The sequence below is a fragment of the Sinocyclocheilus anshuiensis genome, unplaced genomic scaffold (genome assembly GCF_001515605.1).
Source record: "Sinocyclocheilus anshuiensis isolate Anshui unplaced genomic scaffold, SAMN03320099.WGS_v1.1 scaffold787, whole genome shotgun sequence".
In the NCBI taxonomy this organism is placed as follows: domain Eukaryota; kingdom Metazoa; phylum Chordata; class Actinopteri; order Cypriniformes; family Cyprinidae; genus Sinocyclocheilus; species Sinocyclocheilus anshuiensis.
Window position 1 is genome coordinate 409,273 of NW_015548230.1, and position 14,618 is coordinate 423,890.

General features: G+C 41.6%; 1 protein-coding gene across 2 annotated transcripts in view; it reads right to left on the reverse strand.

Annotated features, from left to right (window-relative positions):
* Positions 1-678: 678 nt before the first annotated feature.
* The window catches only part of LOC107654588 (caskin-2-like), a 59,379-nt gene continuing 45,439 nt past the window's right edge, over positions 679-14,618 (reverse strand). For both annotated transcript variants that reach the window (XM_016441734.1, XM_016441735.1), the window contains 13 exons: positions 12,877-12,985; positions 12,598-12,706; positions 10,138-10,232; positions 9,453-9,570; positions 6,832-6,965; positions 6,615-6,678; positions 6,260-6,354; positions 5,934-6,044; positions 5,727-5,828; positions 5,503-5,641; positions 2,609-4,258; positions 2,152-2,401; positions 679-2,002 (listed from right to left, as the gene is read on the reverse strand). In XM_016441734.1, coding sequence (XP_016297220.1) covers positions 1,906-2,002; positions 2,152-2,401; positions 2,609-4,258; positions 5,503-5,641; positions 5,727-5,828; positions 5,934-6,044; positions 6,260-6,354; positions 6,615-6,678; positions 6,832-6,965; positions 9,453-9,570; positions 10,138-10,232; positions 12,598-12,706; positions 12,877-12,985 — 3,073 coding nt within the window. In that variant the 3' untranslated portion in view covers positions 679-1,905. The remainder of the gene's footprint in view (positions 2,003-2,151; positions 2,402-2,608; positions 4,259-5,502; positions 5,642-5,726; positions 5,829-5,933; positions 6,045-6,259; positions 6,355-6,614; positions 6,679-6,831; positions 6,966-9,452; positions 9,571-10,137; positions 10,233-12,597; positions 12,707-12,876; positions 12,986-14,618) is intronic.

A 14,618-nucleotide genomic window follows, 5' to 3' on the forward strand; every position in this document is an offset into this window, starting at 1 on the left:
AGAAACACTGGTCTAAAAGAAGAAAGTCATATACACCTAGGATGACTTGAGGGTGAGTAATTTAAGGGCTAATTTTCATTTTTGGGTGAACTAAACCTTTAAATGTTTAAACGGCCTTCAGTTGTACAAATGCCATTAATTACATCTCAGTTACTTGGGAGACAGAACCTGAATGAAACATCTATTTAAACGTATGGCACACAAGAACAGCATGGAAATATTCCACATCAGATACATCATATCAAATTATGTGCAAAGGGGAAATGCCACTGGGTTAAATTTCATTAGTTTAGCTGCAAGACAAGTCTGATAGTGTTAACATTATCCAACATTTGAATAAAAATATACATATACTTTGGTACAACAAACAGGTTTGCTTCCCAATCAAATATACCTTTAGTGTACAATATACATATTCTGATAAAGTTTAAATACTATTTGGACTAATTTAAGTTTAAAGACTAGTGTGTTGCATGCATCAGTCCAAAAGAAGTGAAATAAAATCGCTCATCCATAAAAAATGTCTCAGACGGCTCCGGGGGGTGAACAAAGGCCTTCTGTGGCGAATCGATACGTTTTTGTAAGAAAAATATCCGCATGCGCCGGTGAGTCTTGTGAAAACCAACGTTTGTTTACAGGATCAAAGGAAGCAAAGTTTCCTTACTTTAGCAAACGGCCTTCAGTTGTACAAATGCCATTAATTACATCTCAGTTACTTGGGAGACAGAACCTGAATGAAACATCTATTTAAACGTATGGCACACAAGAACAGCATGGAAATATTCCACATCAGATACATCATATCAAATTATGTGCAAAGGGGAAATGCCACTGGGTTAAATTTCATTAGTTTAGCTGCAAGACAAGTCTGATAGTGTTAACATTATCCAACATTTGAATAAAAATATACATATACTTTGGTACAACAAACAGGTTTGCTTCCCAATCAAATATACCTTTAGTGTACAATATACATATTCTGATAAAGTTTAAATACTATTTGGACTAATTTAAGTTTAAAGACTAGTTTGTGGTAACTTAAACCTGAATTGCTTGCTGTACATTGATGCTGCTCTAGTCACTTAAGGCAGTGTTACTGTTTTCATCATGTTCCCTTTAAGACCACACTTTCATACAAAAATAAATGTCAGTCATGTATTTTAACCTGCAAATCTGCAAAGTCATTAAGAAAAAAAGGGTACAAGCACCAAACCTCCCAAAGGCTGTTTACCTGCTGAAATGGATGTCACAAGCTACTTTTTTAGAGCTTAAATGCTTTGAAAAGTAGTTATGTTGAAGGAACAGTTCACTCAAAAAACGAAAATTGTCATCATGTGTTATTTTGTTTTGACAGCAGGTCACTATAACTTATTGCTGTATGGAAAAGAGCTGCATAAAGTTTATTCAAAAGTCTCACAGCAAGGCAGGGTGAGTAAATCATGACAGAATTGTCACTTTTTGGGTGAACTATCCCATTAGTCTTTCTTGAAATGTTTTGAATCAGTGTAGTGTTTTGAAATCTATATTGCTTTAGGAATGATTCTCCTAAGTGCATTTCTTTTATCTGGGTCCGTCATGTAAAGTTCATTGAGGTCACAGTTCAGTCCACAGTTCATCCCAAAAAAACAATGACAGGACAAAAAAAACCAGAAAAACAAATATATATGCTGATTGATTAGCCGCTGGAATTACAATAAACAAACAAATATAGATGACATCTAGACTGGTCCATAAATATCTGTGTGGTCCTTATAAATGAAGATCAGTGGAGGTTCCCACTTTTGTGTTAAAGAGTTCATCTCTGCTCTCCATCTGAATTATAAGAAACCATGCTGCTATACGTAGATATCTACCCTCCTGTTTCTGGGTCATCAAAAAAATAAACAGCTCCATCCATGAGAATCTTTAATCCAGCATAGCATCTAGCTGATCAGCCAGGTCATCAAACATGTTCCCGATGTCATCCAGGATGTTCCCTGCAGACTTCACTACGGGAGAAACGCTAAAAGAGACACAGTGGGTAAATAAATTAGTGACAATTTAAAACCATGACATTTAAAGGAAAAATTCTGATAATCCCCCAATAAAAACAAAATCATTTTTGGAGATTTATTCCTGTAAGTGTGGAAGCTGGTGGAGAGTGTCTCTCACCCCACGTTGTTGTTCTCCAGAGTTAGTTTTCTCTCCACAGCCTTCAGTGCTTCCTCCAGGGATGAGCTGGTCTTCTCCAGCCTCTGATGTTTCAGTGTTGACCCTTGATCCCCTTCCATCAGAGCCTGGAGGCTTCCTGATATTGCACTCTGAACCGTGTTCTCTGGCGAGGGGGAGTATGGGATTGGAGAATGAGGTCCTGCAAAGGCGACACTCTGTACAACACTCAGTGTCACGCTAGAGCCGACAGCTGCAGACAGAACAAGAATCACGAATAAATGCAAAAGTTTCAGTCCTCTGCATATACTGTAACTTACTAGCAAAATGTTGCTGCTCTTAGCTTTAATGTAATAAGGACAATCTACCAAATTATACCATTTATAAATCAGAGCAGTATTTGTCAAACCTACAAAAAAAAAAAAAGCTGACAAGCTTTATTCGTATCTATAGGCTGTACCTGTTATAGGAGCAGGATCTGGTTTAGAGGCGTGCCGTGTTGGATTCAGGGGACTGGGAGGTTTGGGAGCAAGAGTTGGAGGTGCTTTCACTGGTTTGGTTGGAAGCTCCACACATGGCAGACTCATATCTGTTTCACTGATGCGGAGCTTCACCGTGCCCTGAGTCTCTAAAACTGACGTGCTTTCTGCACTGCTGTCGGACGCTGGGTTTGGCTGCTCTTTCTCTTTTGGCTTTTGTCGTCTCTTCACTGTGTCTGACTCTTTAAGGTTGAACTCTGGCACTTCAGGGGTTTTGGCTGGTTTGGCTTTCTCTGGCAACTCAGAAGTGGTCTCCGCCTTGAGAGGCCCGCCAACTTTGGGCCTCTGTTTGATAGTGAGGTTGCCTTCCTCTGCAAAAGGGATGCACTCACTAGAGCTGTTCTGCGGCGAGGATGAGCTCTCCAGGCCTGAATCCTTTGTTGCATCCTCCTCTTCCGAGTCAGACTTTGTCGCTCTATCAGTATCTGCTTTGGAGGGTACTGGGCTGGATTCACTCTGACTCAGAGGTCTGCGTCTGAACCCTTCGTTGGTACTGGAAACAGCTGTAGTGGTTTCCGGAAGGAGCTCCACCGTAGGCACAGGTAGGACCGTTTCTAATGCAGCTGCAATACTCTTTACGGTCCCGGATCTGCCGTTCTCAGCTCCTCCAGAAGGTGATGCTGGAGTGTCAGAAACAGTTTCAACACTAGTGCTGCTGCTGCTGCTGACGGAGCTAAGGCGTTTGGGTGGTGGTGGAGGAGGCCCTTTACGTCGAGCCCTAATGGCAAAAGAGTGGCTTCGGCTGACGGACTGCTCGGGGGCAGACTGAAGTCGTGCCAGCTGGCCACGGGTAGGCTTGCGGCTCAGTGTGGCATACGAAGGCATGGCCATGCTGGCTAGCTGAGCTGCTTCATCATCCTCTTCATCTGGTTCACCATCCGACAAAGCATACCGGGACAGACTCTGTGTGCGCTTCTTAGTCACATTAGGAGAGTGACGGTCAAGCGTGGCACTGTTATATTGTGAACGTGGATAATTAAGGGTTTTGTGAGCAGGAGAGCCTTGTGGAGAAGGAGCAGAGCTCAGTTTGGGTTTGGCAGGCACCGTGGGGTATTTAAAGCCTGTGGACGCACTGAATGGCAGCTGCTGTGGTAGCTGAGGACGTGGGACCTGGTCACGGCCTTCTGGAATGTTGCGCTCTTTAGCAGGACTGCTGTCTGGGCTGGTTAAACTCTCTCGGGAGCCGCTATAAGGGGTCGCAGCAGAAGTGGAGGACGGTGTGCTGGGGGGCTCCTGAGAGCGTCCGGAGCCTCGAGAGCGTGTGTCAATGCTCTCCTGACTGGAAGACATTCCTACTGCGTTCTTGATGGCCAGCCCTTCCTGACAGCCACGATAGTGGGAGTACATGGCGCTCTGTAGCTCAGTACTTAGCTCACTGTCCTGGAAAGTCATCATCTTGGGCGTGTGAGGTGAGGGGAGGTCGCCGCTCTCAGGAGGTGGCTCAATAGTGACCAGGTCCAGGGCTGCGGGGGTTTTGCGCCACAGTGTGCCCTGCCCAGATTCTGCCTGCAGAAGAGCCTTATGAATATCACACAACTTCTTCACTGCAAGCATCATTTTCTTCTGATGACCTGTTAGAGACACACACATATTCACCGACTTAACACTTACTGTACGTGTCACACATGAATTTAACACAACAGGATATACTTCACAGTATATATATATATATATATACATAAACATACATACATATAATGTTGCGTGACCTACACAGTCTCAGGCCATATTTGACGCTGAATATACAGTCATTTGGAAAAGTATTTAAGACAAATCAGATTTAAATGTGGGCGGGACTACCCAGAATCACGCCAGAGGAATAAAAATGAAAATGTCCTTGTCAAGGTCATGGCCTAGCAGAAAATCAAGTTGTAACTCTAACTGAAAGCGACACTGACACAGTTTTTTTCATGTTAAATACTAAAGCTGCTTGCTTTAAATCTATCATACAGTATAAAGTGTTAAATAAATAAATGTGACAAGATGGATGGAGGGTGAAGTGTATACAGGGTTTCCACACTTTTTGACCCATGTGTCATCAATTTTTCGTGGCTTTGTCTATTGTTAATGACCACTGGATAAGGGTTTTTAAACAATCATTCAAATTCGGTTCTAATAATGAATCATCCGAACCAGTGTGAACAAGTACAACCTATTCATTTAAAAGAACCAATTCAAAAGAATAATTTTCTTACATATCACACTTGCTTTAGTTTGGCTTGCTTTAGTGTGAAAGCAGGTTTTGTTGTACACAAGACCAATATTTAGCCAACAAACATTTTCAAGTAATGTAACCCCTCTGGTTCTACTCGCCCTGCTCCGAGCGGGATTCAAGCTGGCATTTCCGGCATGGGAGTCAGGCGCGTTAGCAAGAATGCTAAAGAGTTCAGCCTGTAGTGTGCCACTTGAGATCAGGGGAGTGAGTTCTACCTGCAGAGCTCTTACAAGCTGGTGTCCGTTATACTCACCCCCTTAAACCTCACTCCCATCCGGGTCATGGCACCAATGTAACCCCTCCGGTTCTACTCACCCCGCTCCAAGTGGGATTGGAGCCGGCATTTCTGGAATGGGAGGCAGGTGTGCTAACAGGGCGCTAAAGACCATAGCCACTAGCATCAGTCGCTAGTGCGCCTCTTGAGATCAGGGGAGTGAGGTTTACCAGCACAGCTCTTACTAGCTGGAATCCGTTACAATAAAAAGAACACACAATTTTTACATTTCCAGCTATTTCTAGCTTTTCTTTGGCTTTGGTAACCCTATATATAAACTACAACCACCACAATGTACTTTAATTCCATGTTTAGGTTAAACTCACCTAGTTTGATGATGCCAATCTCCTGTAAGTCTTCCCATGTGAGATCTCGGACAATGTTTATCGAGTCATAGCCATTCTCAGAGAGTTTCTTATGATACTGAGGCATTCCTATGGCGCTCAGCCACTCCCCAAGATCCTGCTAAGAGATGAGTTTTAACTGTGAGTGAACTGAAGATAACACCATAGAGACACGTGTATGCATACTATAACGTATAGTGACTTACTGGTATGTACTCTGGGAGCCATTCTGGAATGCTGAGGTTGCCAATCTCCAGAGAAATTTTCTTACGGTGACCTGGTTTAGTCACACCAATAGCCGTGAGATCCTGAAAAAATGGCAAAATACTTCATCGACATCAACTCTAGCTGGAGCAACAAGAATGAGAGGCACTTCTCTTCAAAGCAACCAAACATTGGTTCTCTGAACGTACCTCTGGGGTCATTCTGCTGATGGTAGGTACATCATAGCCAGCGTTGATGAAATTTACAGTGTACTGCTCCAACTGAAACTCACTCAGCCACTGATAGATGGCCTCAGCATCCTGACAATGATAAAAGACATGAGACATGACAGGTAGCAAACAGAATGCAGGATATTTTAATAGACATTTTAAGGTATTTTACGGCAAAATCAGATTTTTACTTTGCATCCTGCTGTGTACAAAACAGATTTATATTTTTACAATACAAAATTAATTTGCCATATCAAAATATTATCAGGTCTACCTTAGTCTTAACTGTAATAGTGTTTTCTGACCTTGCCCTCCAGCAGCTGTTGAGGACGCACAAACTGTTGAGAGAAACCCTGCTCTCCTGCCCTCTGTGTGGGCAGCACAGGTCTGCGAGGAACTCCTTCAAAACAGCAAAATGTATACGCATGTTATATATGCACAAAGACTCACTTGAAGGTATTTTCAGTGTCTTTGAATCAGCTGGTGTTTTGCCATTTTTTAAGTTGAAGTCAGTTATCCTCAAGTTCACACAGGTGTCCTATCAGAGGAACTTGGTTTGATATTTTATCTAATGCAGTAATGTTCATAAATTTTATGTGTCCAAATACTATCGCTGTATACAGATGCACACAGTAAATACGGCACAGGCAGCTCTTTTACCTGTGGGTGTGTCTGGATGTTTGTTAAGATCTGGCTGTAGGAAATCCACAACCGAAGGTGTTGCCTGTGTAAAATAAGATGAAATGTCAGAAGAAACCTTAGCAATAAAACTTTAGTTACCATTGGAACGACAAATGTATGGCTGAACTCTGGAAGTTGTGTATCTTTCAAAGCATCATGCCTGTGACCGAACAGAGCACTCTGAGTGAATGGTTACCTTGCTCGTGTCAGGGCTGGTGGCGTGTTGCTGCGGTCCGTTGGGGGCGCTGTTGCTTTCTGTGCTCTGGCCACTGCCTGCACTGCGGGTGCTGCCAACACTGCCAGTGCTGCCCACACTGTTCCTGTCCCCAGCTGCAAGAGAGACAGAGGCATTAGTCCAGAGAGTTATTGCAATCATAATGTGACCGCGATTATGCCATCACAGCAGCCGTCTGCATTGCCATGCCAGTGTGCCACCCCACAGCTGTGAGGACACTGTACCCACTGTGCCAAGGGGCTGGATTTCTACTCAAGCAGCAGGCAGGATGGGGTGGGGGTAGCAGGGCAAAGCCACAGGCATGTGGTGATGGGGTTTACAGATGACAGCACACAACCTACAGTACATTCTGCTACGGGAGTGAGAGGGTTCGCAGTACGCTAACAGGGGCTTAACATCTGGAGACGGACACACCAACTGGGTCTGTGTGGCGTCCGACAGGCCAGCCAATCAGAGGGTCTGTCTGCAGCAGGAGGGGGTGACAGCCAGTAGGGGGCGCAGGGGAGGAGCGTTTCAGAGGAGGGGAGTGCAGCGGTTCTTACCAGCGCAGGAGTTCCGCAAAACCCACACGTCCTCCAAGCTGGGGGTCATGTGCTGGGACAGACTGCTGGGAGGCCCACCTAGTGGACACAAACACTTTTTGGGCCACTGGCCTCAGTCTTGTGGGCGGGAAATAAGGGTGTGTGCGTCCCAGGGCTTCAGATGAGTGTGTGCCACTGCATGGTGTTTATATGCAAAGACAGTGTTTCTATTGTATCTGTCGTACAGAAGAACCATGAGCCCACCTAGGGTCCATAATCAACCATTTGCCCCAACTGCCAATGACTGTCGATGACTAATGATATAATGATGAATCTTTTGGTTTACATCCATAAAATGTACTTATTTAAAAACCGCAATACCACATGGTTATTTAATATATAAACCATTTATATAAGCAAAAATAAATATTTTGTGATCTGTAAATCATTACAGATTAGTCTTGATATAAGATTTTGGTCAAACTGCCCACCTCTATTAAAGGGGTCATATGATGCAATTTAAATTGTTCCTTTCTCTTTGGAGTGTTACAAGCTCTTGGTGCATAAAGAAGATCTGTAAAGTTGCAAAGACTAAAGTCTCAAATCCAAAGAGATATTCTTTATAAAAGTTAAGAGTCAACCACGCCTACATTGCATTACACCAAATACACAACATAATGTTCTTTTCAGCAATGTCATATGACCCCTTTAAAAGCCATGGAACTATTTTTAAGAATCTATTGATATTGAAGTATTTAAAGCTGCACTACGAAAGATTATTTTGGTTTAGAATGAACAAATGGCATACAATAGCAAAACAATCTGCGATTCAAAACCGGGTTCTTGCCTTATCCTGTTTCACTCTGGTAAGCCTACAGTAGTTTTTATTTACATTATAAGCATACCTATTGCGTTCATACCCATTGTGAAATGTAGCAGACCATGTGTAGCGAGGACACACGTGTACCCATTCACTGGTGTGCTAGAGAGTTCAGAAAAGTGATTTCAGACCAACTGATCTCTGATGTCAAACAGACTCAGTTTCGCATCAGTAGCTTTAGGCCTTGTTTGCACATGGTATTACGATTTTTTCGTCGATCCAATCACAACTGGACAATGTTAACAGGTGTAAATGGGGTCTAAAATGTTTTGAGCTTGTCCACATTAGACCACTTCCAGAGGTAGTCAAAAAAGCATTTAAACTGATTGCTTTTGTAGTGTAGAAGCTCATATGGTTGAATGCATTTGAATAGCCTACTGACCAAACATTGTGGGTTGTTGTAATAAAATGCACCAAAACAACGATTCAAACTCTGCTGCATTATACTAAAATGAACAGACCACAGCAGCTGCTTTCTTTATCCTTTCCATTTGCTTCCTTTCCCAATTACTAGTAACATAAGATCATTCAGTCAATAGTATTCCTAAAATGCATTCAGCACTCCTGCAAAAGTGATGTAGAGTGTGACGAAATAGGAGAGTGTCTCGAGAATACCTGAACAGATGAGTTCACAGGAGATGCATTTGAAAGGCATTTTAAATCCAAGTGTAAACAGTACGAGTCACTTTTTTGATTGGACCACTGAAAACATCTTAATACCAGGTAGAAATGGGTGAGAAAGCACCCTTAGAGGGGGGAACGAGTGTGTATACCTGGGTTGGCGCTCAGACCGTTGGCGTGTGGGAGGACCAGGTGTGGGTTAGTGGTGTAAAGAGTGTAGGAGTTGTCAGTTTGAGGGGTCCCGCCCCCGCTCAGATTCAAGCTGGGACTGAGGGCGGACCTGGAGAGCAGCTGCTGCCTATGGGTGGGCAGAGAGGCGTGTCGTGACAGGCGGATGGAGGTTAGAGATGAACATTTATTACATGGGAAGTAGCGGGATGGAAGAAATAGACAAGTCTATGTTACATATGTCAGCCTGTTACTGATTCAGTAAAGGAAACAATGTTATTGGCAGGGTTAATGGCTGTAATAAAATCCATCAAACGAAAACATATAATGACCATGGCCTGTGAAGTTTCAAAAATTTGGTCAACCTGCTAAAATTCAGGTGATTATTGTACCTGAGCGTCGGCTGATGACCTCAACTATGGAGGGGGGGAAGTAGCCAATTCGGTCTGTTCCCCTCTGGGTGTCATGAATGTGGCCCTTCCAGCGTCCATCCACATGCTGCTCTATCACCTGCCAATCACAACACAGCATTAACGTCACAGTGATCTCACCCAAAACTGCTGCAAACCCAACCCGCTGGATTTTAATCCAACAGTTTTTCATTCAGACAATGCATGATCTGAAAGCTTTTGAAAGTTAGATAACATAACCCCAGCCGTCCACCCTAAGCAAACACACATATAATAGCTTCAGGCCCAACAACAAAACAGCAGCGAGAACATTCAGCTCATGAAATACATCTCTAAACCCACCAGTAAACGACCCTTAAACTGTACTTATACTCTGCCCACAATTTCCTTTGAAACAATGCTGTGTGAAAATGTATTTTGGTTCGAGTTCACAAAGAAACACTTGTGAGTGTATCTTTAGCGCCCTCAAAAAACCAAGGCGATGAACAGAAAGAACTCGTGGAAGGAGAAAGAGAGAGAAAAATCTGGCCTCGGTTCAAGCGAAACTGCTTCTGAAACATTAGCTGAATAGACTGGCTAGGTACACAGGTGTTTGGTGTAGTACTTAAAAGAAACACACACACATTGACTGTGAAGAGCTTTAATGAAGTCATGTAAGCGGTCGTACCGTGATGACGTCACCGGCGCGTATGGTGAGGGCCGTGGGGTCGTGAAGATTCCAGAAGTCTTTCAGAGCTCTGACCTGAAGAACTCCTGTAGCTTCTGAAAACACACACAAAGATATCTGTTGAATCAAAACACCAGAAATTCACAGTTCAGAGAGTTAGATACCATATACTGTGCATTACAATACATTGCTAAATCTCATGAAACTGTCCAAAAACATAAAAAAAATTTTTAGCTCAAAAACATAAAAAAACATTAAAAAAAAAAAAAAATGTAGACACAAAATTATAATATTAAATTATATAACTATTACTGTAATGTATAGTGCTTGATTTTCTTAATTATTTTTTAAGTACTTTTCCCCATTATATTTTTTATTTATGAGGATTTGTTTGAGAAAATTATTATAAACATGCAAATGCAAAAATATTAATAGCTTAAAGGGACAGTTCACCCAAAAATGAAAATTCTGTCATTAATTACTCACCCTCATGTCGTTCCAAACCCGTGAGACCTTCGTTCATCTTCGAAACACAAATTAAGATATTTTTGATGGAATCTGAGAGCTCTCTGACCCTCCATAGACAGCAAGGGTACTACCGCGATCAACATCCAGAAATGTAGCAAGGACATCGGTAAAATAATCCATGTGACATCAGGGGTTCAATCATAATTTTACGAAGCTACGAGAATACTTTTTGTGCACAAAAGAAAAAAAACAACAACTTTATTCAACAATTCGTCTCCTCCGCGTCACCCTGGTGCCGTTTTGGAGAATATCCACTGAACGCAAACAGCGTATGCTATTCTGTGTCAGCTGCGCCACGCGGATATGTTTTCTACGTTGTTTGTGCTTTGATTTGAACGTAAAACAACGTATCCGTGTGACGCAGCTGACATAGAACAACATACGCTGTTTGCGTTCAGTGGATACTCTCCGAAGGAGACGAATTGTTGAATAAAGTAGTTCTTTTTTTCTTTTGCGCACAAAAAGTATTCTCGTAGCTTCGTAAAATTACGGTTGAACCCCTGATGTCACATGGATTATTTTACCGATGTCCTTGCTACGTTTCTGGACGTTGATCTTGGTAGTACCCTTGCTGTCTATGGGAGGGTCTGAGAGCTCTCAGAATGCATCAAAAATATCTTAATTTGTGTTCCGAAGATGAACGGAGGTCTTACGGGTTTGGAACGACATGAGGGTGAGCAATTAATGACAGAATTTTCATTTTTGGGTGAACTATCCCTTTAATGTTCCTAAAAATAGTTTAGTGAGGTCCCGCCATCTGAACCTCTCCAGCGTGTCATTTCTGTGATTTTATTCCAGTGGAAGGAATGTGCTGACACACGGACACACAGCAGACTCACTGAATCAATAATTAACTCTCCAAGTCTGTCAGAGGTTTATGGAAGCGTGGTGGCCCACATACACACACAGAGCGGCGCTGGTTAAAGCAGACGGGCCTGTCTGTGCTCATTGTGATAAGAGCTGTCTGTTTACTGCCTGAGTTCAAAGACGACACAAACAGAATAAGTGTCTCATATCAACATTCACTTCAAATATTTATTTATATCCACCCATACAAAACGGCAATAAATACAGCAGATGTTACAGAATGCATGAAGATCATGTCAAAAGTGGCACATTCCCACTCATTAATGTCAGGGACATGTGTCACATTGATATAGAGAGAGAGAGAGTTTTCAAAGACTTTTTGTTTGACGCTAGACTTCAGCGTTCATTTGTTTTTTGTGGAAGTTCAGTAAAGTTAATTCCACAAGTTGCATTGTGAAAATTGTGTCAGAACACACTTCATAACATAACCCAAGCAAGCCCATGCATCGCCTGGTGGATTTTGTGTGAACCACAGTTTAAATTTTAAGAAGCATGCCTGCAGGAATCACGCATGATACCGTTAAAATGAGTGCATTCTTAAAGGCCACAGTTATAAAGAGCATTAGTAAAGAGTACTAAACAGAGGCTAAATTGCCCAAAATAGCATTATTGTCACTGTTACAGTTTCATCCTGATACCAATGTTCACATATGACATCAGCACTTGTGGGTGGGGCCCCGTCTTATGTTTCATAGGAGGGACCCACAGATTTGTGGTATGCATCTGCACACAAACACACACACAGGAGATGTCTTTTGTCTCTTTCATGCACTCAGAACTAGCCAGAGAAAGCAGCAGGTTATATAATCCTTAGTTTAAACGGCTGCTTACGAAATGACAGCTTAAATCTGTCTCCCATAAGAAGGGTCATTCCCAAACACACACACAAACAAACTTCACCATGTACACACTCTCATATACTGTGTGTATATGCAGCATGAACACAAACACACTCCACATACACACTGTTAGACACAAATACACACACTACAAGTTCACAAGACAGCTGAAGGAGATAAAATACAGTCAGTGCAGTCTTAAAATACATGTCAGATTGCATCTCACCTCGTAAGAGCTGCTTAATGTCTTTGCTGGCGTGGCATGCGGTGAACTGGTTGACGATGTCCAGGGCTGTTTGATTGTAAGTGTTACGGATATTGACATCAATCCCATTCTGCCGTCATATGAAACAAACATTAGGATGGGTAAATGCTGTCTGTTCATTAGCAGAAGCACAGTCAGTGTGGAAAAAGGACATAAACATATTAGTAAAAAGCCACTTTATTGTCAGAAAGGTTGGCGACCCCTGTAGTAGAGTTGTCTCCAAAAACCAGATGAACTTACATCCAGGAGTAGCCGCACTACCTCTGTCTTCCCATAGAGGGCGGCCTCATGGAGCGCTGTGCCAGCTTTAGTGGTTCTGTTGATGTCAATACCTGCTTTCAGAAGAAGCCTGAAGACAGAGAGAGATGGAAACTCAATGAATGGACTGATGTCAGTAGCCTACTACTACTCCACAGAGAGGAGATGACATCCTCTTTAGCATTCTGTGTTATATTTACATACTGAAGAGCCTGTAATACACACAGAATTGTGGAATTTACACACACACACACACACACACACACACACACACATCAGCTGGAATCAGAGACGCTCATTTGTTGGAATGCTGGATGGAATTTCAGTGCTGCACTGGAAATGCCAGGCATTAGGATGGGATCTGTTAGTGTGACAGCTGTAGGAAACACACACGCACACACACACACACACACACACACACACACACACACACACACACACAGACATTCTCATTCCTGTGCAAACTTAAAATGAATCACACTGCACAAATGTGAAAATTATCTCCACATTCTAACACACACACACACAGACTGTCATTCCTGTGCAAACTTAAAATGAATCACACTGCACAAATGTGAAAATTATCTCCACATTCTAACACACACACACACAGACTGTCATTCCTGTGCAAACTTAAAATGAATCACACTGCACAAATGTGAAAATTATCTCCACATTCTATTTTACTTTTTGGCATGGTGCCATTATTTTGATGATAATGCAAAAATTTTCATTACACTATCATTACTTTGATACAATATTTAAATTAGCCTAACTAAAATGCAATATAATAAATACTGCCATGATATTATATAAAATTTATATTTAATTTAAATATTTATGAAATATTTTTTACCATACAAATTGAGAATGTCTATGGAAGCCTCATAAAAAATTATGATTTACCAAAGCATGATTTATGACAAAAAGTCAGAAATATGACATAAAAAGCCATATTGACAACACAAAAGTTCGACATTTAATGTCATAATTATGACAATTATCTCACCATTATGATTTACCAAAGAATTTTCTTTCTTATGTGGCAGAAATGGGCTTCTATACAAATGAATTTTTTTCAAAATGACACAAGTTTTCATGCACTATATTCCAAGTCTTCTGAAGCCGTTCCATAGTTCCCTTTGAGGTACAGATGAATATTTAAGTCGTTAAATTCAAGTTCACATAAACTCTTCTCTCCGCTGCGGCTGTCAGTCATCCTCCATACTGTATATCTCTTCCCTTTGTGCTTTAAACTTTTTTATGCAGAGTGCTGCGCACTGTGACTCTGTGTTGCTTCAAGCGCATTATTCTGCGCACGGGATGTGCATAAGCGCTTTGTGCCGCTCTGTATTGGAGCCTTTCATGTTATAATACTTTTGCACAATGAAAGATTGTTAAAAGCCTTTCTTGTTCTGTCTTATCTATCATATGTTGCTGCCTCATTACTGTGCTATAAATGTAAAAGAAATGTATTTAATTTATTGCGTATATTTATATATAATTATATTTACTTGTTTTTCAAGAATGTAGGCTATAATACAATACATAGAGCAATGTGTAACATTTTACCAGATTACACCTATTTACTTTTATTTTTTCCCTCACTAAATAATGTTTTTTCTCTAAATGTTTAGATTTTATACAATTATTGTGAACCCATCATTTTTGTAGAGTAACTTTTGCTGCTGAATTATCCACTAACCTAGTTTATAATAGTATTT